The sequence below is a fragment of the Hemiscyllium ocellatum genome, chromosome 26, assembly GCF_020745735.1.
Source record: "Hemiscyllium ocellatum isolate sHemOce1 chromosome 26, sHemOce1.pat.X.cur, whole genome shotgun sequence".
Taxonomy (NCBI): domain Eukaryota; kingdom Metazoa; phylum Chordata; class Chondrichthyes; order Orectolobiformes; family Hemiscylliidae; genus Hemiscyllium; species Hemiscyllium ocellatum.
In genome coordinates this window covers 1,755,111-1,768,050 of record NC_083426.1, presented here as the reverse complement: position 1 = coordinate 1,768,050, position 12,940 = coordinate 1,755,111, and the positions used below count along the sequence as shown (strand labels likewise).

General features: G+C 42.3%; 1 protein-coding gene across 5 annotated transcripts in view; it reads right to left on the bottom strand.

Annotated features, from left to right (window-relative positions):
• Positions 1–12,940, bottom strand: part of foxp4 (forkhead box P4) — a 390,222-nt gene that overhangs the window by 121,916 nt on the left and 255,366 nt on the right. For all 5 annotated transcript variants that reach the window (XM_060845038.1, XM_060845040.1, XM_060845041.1 and 2 more), the window contains 2 exons: positions 4,558–4,680; positions 2,114–2,227 (listed from right to left, as the gene is read on the bottom strand). In XM_060845038.1, the coding sequence (XP_060701021.1) occupies positions 2,114–2,227; positions 4,558–4,680 (237 nt within the window). The remainder of the gene's footprint in view (positions 1–2,113; positions 2,228–4,557; positions 4,681–12,940) is intronic.

Genomic DNA, 12,940 nt, shown 5'->3' with positions numbered 1-12,940 from the left:
CCTTGTCTATTTACCCAATCCATGCTCCTCATGATTTTATAAGCCTCAGCCTCTGATGTTCCAGGGAAAACAGCCCCAGCCTGTTCAGCCTCTCCTTGTAGCTCAAACCCTCCTCTGACAGCATCCTTGTAAATCTCTTCTGAACCTTTTCAAGTTTCACAACATCCTTCCTACAGCAGGGAGACCAGAACTGCACACAGTATTCCAATAACCAATGTCCTCTACTTTTCTGTACTTATTGCCATGCCACAGTTATGGTAAAATAAGAACATAAAACCCGGGGCAGGAGGAGGTTGTCTGGCCCTTCGAGCCTGCTCCACCACTCATTTAGATCATGGCTGATCTTTTTGTGGACTCAGCTCCACTTACCCACCCGCTCACCATGACCTTCAATCCCTTTGCTGTTCAAAAATCTATCTTTGCCTTAAAAACATCCTATGAGGTCGCCTCAACTGCCTCATTGGGCAGGGAATTCCACAGCTGGACAACCCTTCTAGTGAAGAAGTTCCTCCTCAACTTGTTCTTAAATCTGCTCCTCATTATTCTGAGGTCATACCCCCTAGTTCTAGTTTCACCCACCAGTGGAACTAATCTCCCTGCTTCTATTTTATCTATTCCCTTCATAATTTTATATGTTTGTATAAGATTTACCCTCATTCTTCTAAATTCCAATGAGCATATTCAGTCTCTCCTCATAAGCTAACCCCCTCAACTCCGGAGTCAACCTAGTGAACCTCCTTTGACCCCCCCCCCCTCCAGTGCCAGTACATCCTTTCTCAAGTAAGGGGACCAAAACTGCACACCTCCCCAACACCTTGTACAGCTGCAACATAACCTCCCTGTGTTTAAACCCCATCCCTTGAGCAATGAAGGACAATATTGCGTCTGCCTTCATAATTACCTGCTGCACCTGCAAACCAACTTCTTGTAATTCATGCACAGGGACACCCAGGTCCCTCTGCACTGCAACATGCGGCAACTTTTCATTATTTAAATAATACTGTCATCCCGACCAAATGGATAACCTCACATTTACCAACACTGTAGTCTGCCAGATCCTTGTCCATCATTTAATCTATTTGTATCCCTCTGCAGACTGAGGTGAGTGACCTTTTCACATCTTTCCAGTACTCAAGCAAAACTTGAACAAGATCCTATGTCTCAGGAATGTTCCCTTTCTTTTTTAGTTTCACAACTACTATCCCACACTGTAGTAATCCTTCTCCTGGATCCCTGTGGTTCAGTGTGGGATCAGGGCACAGCAGGAGATAGGCCACGAGGAGGATTGGAGCAAGAGATGGGCAGGAGGCAGCCAACTGGAAAAGGACAAGAAGCTTGGTACAACGCAAAGGAATTGAAGTTTGAATCATGTTGTTTAGTTTATCACTGATAGAAAATTGATCAAAACCATCACATCACATCATCCTGCACGGTGAGATATTGAATAATGCAGTGAGAGAGCCGACATGGTTCAGCGTCCCTTTGCTTTCTGAGTTCTCAAGTCATCTGCCTACTTCAAAATACACAGGCAACAAACCCCACATCTTCCTGTATTCAGAATACAGTTCTGGGATATTCCAGCTTGGTTTGATCTATGTTGGGGAAACAAAGGAACAACTATTTCCCCTTAATTTCGCTGGATAAAGGTAGGAAGTATCAGCCACTTTACTGCAAAATGTGAGAGTGCACATATATGCTCTTGTGTCCAAGCATGTGCATATCTGTATATATCCACATATATGTGAGTGGGTGCCTATGCATGGATTCATGTGTGTTCATGTGTATGTGTGATGTGGAGATGCCAAGTATTGGAATGGGGTGGACAAAGTCAGAAGTCACATGACACCAGGTTATTGTCCAAAAATCTCTGAAAGCTTGTGATTTCAAATAAACCTGATGGACTATAACCTGGTGCCCTGTGACTTCTGACCATGTGTATTTGCACAGATGTTGATTGGAAACACGATTGCAAGGCTTTTACAAACAAATAGCCATTGAGCTTGGACTGTCTAATCGCCCATATTGAGAGGTGTCACCCAGGTGATGTAGCAGGTCGAGGAAGTGACAGTGTTCCCAATATGAGGAAAGATAACTTTCCCCGAGAGCTACATACCTCTTTCGACTGTTTGATGGCTTGTTGCTGCTGTTGTTGCTGTTGTTGCTGTTGTTGTTGAGTTAGCAGCTGAAGGTGTAATTGTTCTTGTTGCTTCTTGTAATACTCTTGAAGCTGTTAAGAAATGAAAGATGGAAGGAAAAAGACAGAGACAGACAGATAATACAAAGAGTCTCAGTCAGAGTGAAAAAAACCCACAGATGAAGCAATCAGAAAATTAATATCAGAACAATAGTCAGCACACAGCAAACTTCACCGCTATTCTCTGTTCGACAACACCAATTAAATTCTCGGTGGAAAGTTAATTATCTGTCAGTGCAATCCTACAGGGTCTGTGGGATCATTGTGTGCTGGTGACATGTAGATGAGGAACCTGTAAAAAGCTGCTTGGGATGACTGCTATGTTTAGAAAGATTCGAGAAATATATTAATTTAGATCAGGAGCTCATTTAAAGTGAAAGGAACTGATTACAGTGAGCACAGGGCATCTCGTGTATCAAGGAGGAGGGCTTATGCCCGAAACGTTCCTTTGATGCTGCCTGACCTGCTGCACTTTTCCAGCAACACATTTTTAATCTCGTGTATCAACACCACTGGAATTAACTCTTCACTCTTCAATCCCTCACCTTTTCTCTCCTTTTCAGGAAACACCCCCCTCACTGAACAGCAAAAGGCCATTCAGCCTCATCGATACTCTCCTGTATTCAATTAAAGCTGACCTATACTTTCACTTCATTTGACCTCTTTGGTTCCAACAACCCTCAGCTAACAAAACATCACTCAATCTCAGAGTTTAATTGACCCCTGGCAGCCCTCAGCAGTTTTCTGGTTGGCTCGGGTCAGAGAGATTCCAACATCCATTCCTTTTGTAGGAAGTGGTACTTCTTGCCTTCATCGCTCGATGACCAGTAGCGAATTTTAAGATTACCCTTTTGCTCTGGGCTTGATTCATTCCAGTTTCTTTTGATCAAACTCTGTCAACTCCTTTTGAACATCTTCCCGACTAGGCCATGGTGTTAATCTTTGAAGCACAGTGAAACATAAACTCGACTGTCTCTGCCCTTAGTTTAGTCTTTTCTGCCTCACTACCACTCCAGTGAATCCTTCACACATATTCAGAAATTTTCTTCTTGTTGCATCTCTTCCTTCCTCATAGACACAGTTCTCAACCTCAGGAAGAGAACCCGCACTCAGTCATTCAGCCATTGGTCACTCAGCTACAACACTCTGAGACCTGGTTACTATACCCCACCACCATGAGACCCAGCAAGAACTATCCCAGCACTGTTTCAAGATAAATCTGTCCCTTGAATCATCAAAAGTAAGTAATGGGGAAAGCCAATTGAATGTTAGCTTTCATTTCAAAGAGAATGGAAAATAAAAATAAGGAGGTTTTGCTAAAATAATTCAAAGCATTAGTCAGACTGCACCTGGAACACTGTGAACAGTTTTGGGTCCCTTATCTCAGGGAAGACACTGGCGTTGGAGCCATTCTAGAGAAGGTATAGAGGGACTGACTTATTAAGAGAGGAGACTTTCTTGAAACAAGACCCCTGGGCATCTTGGTAGGGTAGATGTGGAAAGGTTGTTTCCCCCATGGGATAATCTGGGATTACAGGGTACAGGGTATAATCTCAGAGTAAGGATCATTTTGATTTAAGACAGAGATAAGGTGGAATTTCTTTTCTCAGTGAGTCATGAATCTGTGGAATTCTTTAGCACCGAGGGCTGCTGGGGCTGGGTCATTAAGTATATACAAGGCTGAGGTAGATTTATAATCAGGAATGGAATCGAGCGGTTATGGGTTGTGGGATGGGTAATCTGTTTAATCATGATCTCATTAAATGGTAGATTAGACTTGATGGGCTGAATGGCCTATTCCTGCTCCACTGCCTGTCAGGCTTATGGTGTCCTCCTGGCTTGTACAGCAGAACATTAACTGAGCTATCGGTTGTGAGAAAGGATTAACCCGAGCTCCTGTTTTAAGCCACTTTAGTATCGAGGTGTGGTTGGGGTAGAGGATCATGGAGAGGAGGGGTGGGTGACGGCTGGGGGTTGAGGTGCAGGGGGTGGTTGGAGGGATAGTGCCTTTTTCTGAAACTTGTGGAGTTTCATATTCAGCGGCAAATTTACAGCAACCTGCTAAATCCCCAAAATCACATCCAATGAGATTTGCTAGAGAGGGGTTTGCAGGGTTATAATCAGAAAGTTACATTGGGCATTTAATTTCCTCTTGAGAAAGTGGTGACAGAGATCCTAGCCCCAGTGATGGGAAGCGCACTACAGTAGTGCCCTGGTCGAGCCGCTGTCAGTGCTGATGGTGGCTGATGACTGATTGATGCCAACAGGGAAATAGAAGCTGCTGAATGAGTGTGACGTGGTGCTTGTGAGATTGGGGTTGTCGTGTGGAACGCTCCCCTGTGTAATGAGGCCTTGTTACTTACCTGCTGTAACATGACAGCTTGCTGCTGTTGCAGTAACGCCTGCAGCTGGGGAGGAGACAGAATCTGCTGCATCTGTTGTGGAGTGATCACCTGCGGGCTCATCATAGCCACGGACACAGGTACCTGCACCAGGACAAGAAGACAGCCACAGTTAGCAGAACCTTCCAAAATCCTGAAACATTCAACAGCGCAGATTTAGCAGCCAAGTCTGGTTCCAGTGTGATACAGCTGGGTAACCGGAGCCCCAAGATAGGGATAGGATTAGCTAATCAACCAGAGGCAGCATGAGGAGAATTATTTTACAGTGAGTTATCGACAGCGGGAATGCCTTCTGAGGGAATCCGTGGAAACAGAGTCAAGGGATTTGGATGATTATGTGGTGCAAATATTACTCAGGGCTGTCTGGGCAAAGAGGGGTGGAATTAATGGTAGAACTATTTTAAAACATTGTCATAGACACAATGTGCTTCTGTACTGTAACAGTCATCAATTCTGTAAATAGCACAAGATTCAGGGAAGAGGGAGGTAGCAACAAAGTGAAGAGTTAATGGAGAGATTTTGTTGCTGCCTTGTTCAGCTTGACACTCTGATCTCTGTCACAGATTTAATGTCAAATAATTGGACTGATTATCAAAAGTAAACTGGAGCTTTATTTGTCCAGTTACAACAGAGTAAATATCAGACAGACAGGACACTCCTTCCACACCATCCCTTGTCATTCCATTGAGGCAGTGATGGCCCATGGTGTGTTGAAGTATCCTGTGGCCAGACATCCACAATATATTTGATGAAGTTTAAATCAGCGATTCTTTGTAAACGTAAAGATGTAAGGATTTGTGACAATATTCGAGAACTGATAAGAAACTGGCTGGAGAGTAAGAAAAAGCAAAGACTTGGCAGAGGCTGTTATGTCACCATAAGGGCCTGGTTCGGGGTTGGAACAGTGAATGGGATACTCTGAGGTTTGTTGCTGCTACCACTGCTGTTTCTCATTTACATCAAAGTCTTGGATCACAAGCTCAGTGCAAACACTTCAGCAAAACTACTAACAGGCAGGAGAGAGACATAGCCCAGAAATTTCACCCAGAGTTGGACAATATATATTTGTGCCAAACAATAGTACAGTCAGATACAGAAAGTTGCATGATGGAGAGAAATGTTGTGTGATTCACATTCTCTGTGTGAATAAAGTTGAAATAGCCTTTAGCTGGGAAGCAGAGTCAACACAAAACTTAACCATCCAACACAAAAAATCAATCCATAAAGACACAGCACTGTGAATCCAGGAGAGACCAACAGTCAGTTACAAGTCCTGATCAAAGAATGATCTTTGCAGATCACATCCCAGTTCTGGTCATTGAGACATAATTGATGGGGCAGGTCCATGTTTCAGAAAACTAGACAAGAGATATTTGGCTGTTTCAGCTTGGGAAATGATTGACCATATGACCATATGACCATAAGGCCATAAGAATAAGAATGGAAGTAGGCCATTCAGCCCCTCGAGTCTGCTCTATCATTCAATAGGATCATGGTTGATCCAACATTGCTCATGTCTACTTTCCCCATAACCCTCGATTCCCTGACTGATCAAAAATCTGTTTATCTCAGCCACAAATATACACAAGGACTCTGCTCCCACGGCTCTCTGTGGCAAGGAATTCCAAAGACTCGCAACCCTCAGAGAGAAGACATTCCTCCTCATTTCAGTCTTAAAATGACATCCCTTTATTCTGAGACTATGCCCTCTGGTCCTAGACTGTCCAATGAGGGGAAACATCCTCTCAGCATTTATCCTGTCAATACCTTTATGAATCCTATATGTTAAGGACAGTGGAAGAACAAATAATATTGAAATAGTTAACATCAACATTGAATTAAATAGTGGGTGCAAAACAAGGGGAAACGAGCAAAATGTAAATTTCAGAATTATATTAGGAATGTTTTTGCTTATTTCACGATCAAAACTCAGATTAGAACTCCAAAAACTGTGTGGGAGGAAAATTTCTGATAAAATTCTTTGATGCAATATTTGAGTGGTTAAATGTGAGAATTTGTAGTGTCAGTCTGGAAGGCTGAATTAAAATGGGCTGACTTGTCTTTCTCATCTGTGACACTCTTGAAGAGAGGTAACAAATGGAACCGTGATACTTAAACACAAACTGAGATTTCAGTTATGAAATAAGTTACACACAAACAATAATTTACTGAGCAACTTGACAGAATGATCCATATCCCTCTGCTCAGGGTCAACACTGGGAGCTGTCTTCCTGAATCCAAATTAAACTTGTGTCAATATAAACAACTGCACTAGGTGTATTTCTCGGAGGGGAAATGACTAAAGAGGGACTGAGAGAACAATTTCTTTATCTCTCACAAAATATTTCTTCATTGTAAATGCAAATATTGTGGCACATTGTTTGTTCATGAGACTGTGAGAGAGTCACCGTGATCAACCCTCAGAACCTGGGTTAAATGTACTTTATCCTTTTGAACAAATGGAGTTGATTTGTGTCAAATATAACAGCCAGTGGCTCAGTACAAGTTACATTAAAATATAATCCCACTTTGCTTTCCTGACACAGACCCAGCACCTTTCACATCTGCCTGAAACTGGTTGATACAAATTGTATATTAAAAAAATTTAAATTGCTAATCAAAATCCACCAGCTTCTAATTGGCTTTCAATTAAGTGTAGCAATCCTACTAATTAAATCTTCACAGCTGTGACCCACTAATAGCACCTGACATCACTTCCTGTGCCAAAAACATCATTGGTGGCTGTGTTTTTAAGGCCACAGTAATAGTGAATGAGTTCATTGGAGATGACCCATTCATCATTGTCACCAAAGTGATTGTTCCCTATTGGTGGGAGGATTATTTGTACACAGGACAAATTCAGAGATGTCGAATGAAGTCCCTCAAGTGGATATAAAATATCCTGTGGCACAATTTGAAGAAAAGCAAACGAATTCTCAGTCATCTCACCTTGACCAGCACTGTCAAAATCAGATTAATTGCCCTCTTTTGTAGTCCACTGCTTTTGAGATCTTGCTCTGTATATTTTATTTGTAGATACGACCAAGTTGAGTAGTTTTGCAGTCTGTGAAATGATCGACTGGTTATGAGACAGACTGGGAAAAGCTGAGGTTAGAAGATGTGATCATTGTACAAATTGTCTCTGCCTTTGATCTTTTGAGTATGTTTTCAGTTTGTCGTTGATCACAACAGGTGACAGAAAGTCAGAATATGCTGATTTAAGTTCAGCTTCTAGTTGCTTCATTTACAAATTGGGACCCAATGGAAACAGGTTTTGGCACTTGCTCCCGTGATTCCAGGGGTGAAGAGAAGTCAAACAGATAAATGTGCAAAGAAATCCACCCAAGGATAGAGGAGTTTTACTGAGCCAGGATTTGAGGCTTAAGCTGTTATTTAGGGAAAAGAAGGAAGGAAGTCTTGCATTTTGATAACACCTTATTATCTCTCTGAAGTAGTTCCAAGTGCTCAGATGAATTATTCTGAAGTGCATTGACTGCAATTTTGGCAAACGTAGCAGTATTCTATGTACAACAGCAATCCCAGGATCAAACAGGATGAATGAGGTGATAATCAGTGTTATATTACTTTCTTTGAAGGAATGTTGATCGCAGACCTTCTTGTTTACCCTCTGATCGTGCCTTGAGATATTTTGTATCTATCTAATGCAGCAAGCAAGACAATCATTTCATGTTTTCTATTCAGGTTCACACCTTTAAGTCAGCCCTCTCACAGAAACACTGCTCTTAATAAAAGTAAATTGCTGCATGCTTGGATTGAGGGTCTTTGTTTTGGGAAGGAGAGAGGGTCTTAATTTTGACTCATTTAATCCTAATGGCAGATGTTTCTCAATCAGTGTTACAATCTATCTTTCCTTAAAGTCTAATTTTTACCTGATGTGGAGGGGCCGGTGATGGATTGGGTTGTACAAAGTTAAAAATCACACAACACCGGGTTATAGTCCAACAGGTTTATTTGGAAGCTAGTGTTTTCCAATAATCCTGTAGGACTATAACCTGGTGATGTGTGATAGAACACAGAACATAGAACATTACAGCGCAGTACAGGCCCTTCGGCCCTCGATGTTGCACCGACCTGTCATACCAATCTGAAGCCCATCTAACCTACACTATTCCATGTACATCCATATGCTTGTCCAATGACGACTTAAATGTACTTAAATTTAGCGAATCTACTACTGTTGCAGGCAAAGCATTTCATAACCTTACTACTCTCTGAGTAAAGAAACTACCTCTGACATCTGTACTATGTCTATCTCCCCTCAATTTAAAGCTATGCCCCCTTGTACTCGCCATCACCATACTTGGAAAAAGGCTCTCCCTGTCCATACTATCTAACCCTCTGATTATCTTATATGTCTCTATTTAGTTACCTCTCAACCTTCTTCTCTCTAACGAGAACGGCCTCAAGTCCCTCATCCTTTCCACGTAAGACCTTCCCTCCATACCAGACAACATCCTAGTAAATCTCCTCTGCACCTTTTCCAAAGCTTCCACATCCTTCTTATAATGCGGTGACCAGAACTGTACACAGTATTCCAAGTGCGGCCGCACCAAAGTTTTGTACAGCTGCAACATAACCTCCTGGTTCCGGAACTCGATCCCTCTATTAAAAAAAGCTAAAACACTGTATGCTTTCTTAACAACCCTGTCAACCTGGGGGGCAACTTTCAAGGATCTGTGTACCTGGACACCGAGATCTCTCTGCTCATCTACACTACCAAGAATCTTACCATTAGCCCAATACTTTGCATTCCGGTTACTCCGACCAAAGTGAATCACCTCACACTTGTCCACATTAAACACCATTTTCCACCTCTCAGCTCAGATTTTTAATTTTATCTTGGGTTAGGTACTTGATACATTGCTTCCAGCTTTAGCACTTTGATTTTCCTAATTCCAAGAAAGAGTTCATTGGTAATTGCACTCAGTTGGCAGAATTTGATTGGATACAGTGGCAGTGTCCCTTCCTCTAAGCCAAACCTGAATTCAAGTCTCACCTGATCCAAAGCTGTGTCACAACACTCTGATTGGATTGATGAACAATATCTACACTTGGAAAAGGATTAAAATTGGGTCAAACTCACTGCCTGCAGAACGCTTTCCTCAATGTTGAATTCAAGATTTGCAGATGAAGCCAAATGAGGGAAGGTGCAGTACTGGGGCTGTGTCCCGAGTTGTCGACCATTCCAAATATTCCCACAAATTGCCAATCAACCAACTGGTTTTGAAAAGGCCATCTATTTGGACTTCTGGTCTAGTTGAATTGAATTGAATTAAATTTGTTGTCTCGTGTACCAAGGCACAGTGAAAAGCTTTGTCTTGCGAGCAATACAGGCAAATCACATATTTCAGTAGCAGAAATAGTGTGCATCAGATAAGGAGTCAAGTTCCAGGATTCCTTCTGGAAAACTGGGGATAGATGCAGTTTAATCTACCCACCAAGTGGGGATTGTACAGTTTGGATGATACGTATTTTATATCCCAAGAAATGTTAATATCGCAAGAAGTGAAACAATCATGGCATTCAAACAGATGAAAGACTTAACAGACAATCAATTTTTCAATGTATAATTTCAGTTGCATCACACTGTAAATTTCTGCTATGAATTCTGTGTGTTAGGATTGAGCCCTCCACTATCACGTGATGAAGGAACGTCGCTCCGAAAGCTAGTGTGCTTCTAATTAAACCTGTTGGACTATAACCTGGTGTTGTGTGATTTTTAACTTTGTACACCCCAGTCCAACACCAGCATCTCCAAATCAAGAAATTTTATATTCTGCTGAAAACCATGGAGATGGGGTGGATTATGTTAAAATCATCAATCCTATCTTTCTTCTTTAAAAATCTTCTTTAAAACCCATTGGTCTGGCTGTCATTCATAAATTTCATTGGTCTTGTTTGTGTCTTGTTATTTTTCCTTCTGGTAAATGTAGCAGGAAAGAAATCAAAAGCAAGACAGTTTTATTTGAATTCATTCATGGGATGTGGATGTTACTGACTAGGCCAGAATTTATTGCCATCCTTATTTGCCCTTGAGAAGGTAGGGACAAGCTGCCTTCTGGAACCGCTGCAGTCCGTGTGCTGTAGGTTGACACACAATGCCATTACGGAGGGAATTCTAGGATTTTCACCCAGTGACAGTGAAGGAATGATGATATATTTCCAAGTCAGGATAATGAGTTGTCTTGGAGGGAAACATGCAGAGGGTGGTGTTCTCATGTATCTGTTGCTCATACCCTTCTAGATGGGAGAGGTCATGGGTTTGGAAGGTGCAAGCTACTGTGCAGATTGCTTCAATTTTGGTCATAATGATTCCCACTGAGTTAGGGCCTCAGTGATAACGACACAATTGTCATTGCACATGCTCAATCTAAACCATGCTTACTGCTTGGTAATTTGCCCTATAAGGGAGAAAGTGAAGGACTGAAGATGCTGGAGATCAGAGTTGAGAGTATGGTGCTGGAAAAGTACAGCTGGTCAGGCAGCACCTGAGCTCATTCCTGATGAAGGGCTTATGCTCAAAACATCGATGTTCCTGCTCCTTGAATGCTACCTGAATGGCTGTGTTTTTCCAGCACCACAATCTGCCCTATAAACCAATCCCTAACCATGTGTTGTAGACATTTCACATCTGTGTATTCTGAGTCAAGCTGAAGCTAAGTTGTGAGGTCTGCTGTCTCCAACAGCCTGTAAAAACACCGGTATCTGATGTGAGTCTTCCGCTGATAGGTTTCACCTCATCCAATAAACTTTATGTTGTTTCCCATATCACAAGAAACTGATTGTGGATTTTGTGATATTGAATCCAGCATCCTTTTATTACAGCTGGCTGTTCTACATAAATATTATATTCTTCAGGCACAGAGTGCTGAGCTTGGTCCCACAGAGCAGCAAGCTTGCAGGAGAGGGTCAGGCTTCAAGTAATCAGAGGTAAGACAGAGTCTGAGACCTTTTTACCATCAGGCCACATGCTACAATACAATGACGACATCATGAGCATGTATCTCACTGACCATGAAACATAACATAACAATACCTGGCCTGACTTCTGAAGACTGACAACTTATTAAAGGTATAGGTGAGAAGGGGTTGATCAGTTCTTTTGCTATATTTGACCTGCACAATGTGGTACTAGCACCTAGAATAGCGCAGGGTTTCTTGTTTTCCTGTTTTAACATCCCAGCCTTGACTTTAGGATGGCAATCTGTAATAAGCAGTTTGTCACAGAGAGCACTGCTGGAGCCACAGTTAGTTACATGTCATAATAATGGATGAGGAAAGTGAATGTGCTGCAGCCATAGTTGCAGGTGACACAAAAACAGACGGGAAGGCAAACTGTGAGGATGACACAAAGAGTCTTTAATGTGATACAGGCAGCTTTGTTGAGTGGGCAAAAACTTGGCAGAAGGAACATACTGTGGGATAATGTGAGGTAATGCACTTTGGAGGAATGGAGAAGCTGAATATTATGTAACCAGGGAAAGAGTTTGCACCATCAGGAAAGAGAGATCACATCCAGAGTGAGACACAGCCTGAGTGAGACACATCCAGAGTGAGACACATCCAGAGTGAGACACATCCAGAGTAAGACACAGCCTGAGTGAGACACAGTCTGACTGGGTATATTGTTTGGGGAATTTGGAGATAGCGTGGGAATTCGGTGCAATGGGGAAAAGGTGCTTTTTATTGGCTCATACCTTGTAGGTTTTTTTTAACAGAGAGTCATAGAGATGTACAGCACAGAAACAGACCTTTCAGTCCAACTCATCCATGTCAACCCAGGTATCTCAATATAATCTAGTCCCCTTTGCCAGCACTTGGCCCATATCCCTCTCAACCCTTCCTATCATATACCCATCCAGATGCCTTTTAAATGCTGCAATTGTATCAGCTTCCATCACTTCCTCTGGCAGCTCATTCCATACCCGCACCACCCTCTGCGTGAATAAGTTGCCCCTTAGGTCCCTCGCAATTTTTTCCCTTCTCACCTTAAACGTATGCCCTCTAGTCCTGGACTCCCCCACCCCAGGGAAAAGACTTTGTCTATTTATCCTATTAATGCCCCTCATGATTTTATAAACCTCTATAAGGTCACCCCTCAGCCTCCGACCCTCCAGGGAGAACAGCCGCAGCCTGTTCAGCCTCTCCCTGTAGCTCAGATCCTCCAACCCTGGCAACATCCTTGTAAATCTTTTCTGAACCATTTCAAGTTTCACAACATCCTTCCGATAGTAAGGAGACCAGAATTGCACACAATATTCCAAAAATGGCCTAAGCAACATCCTGTACAGCTGCAACATGACCTTCCAACTCCTACACTCAA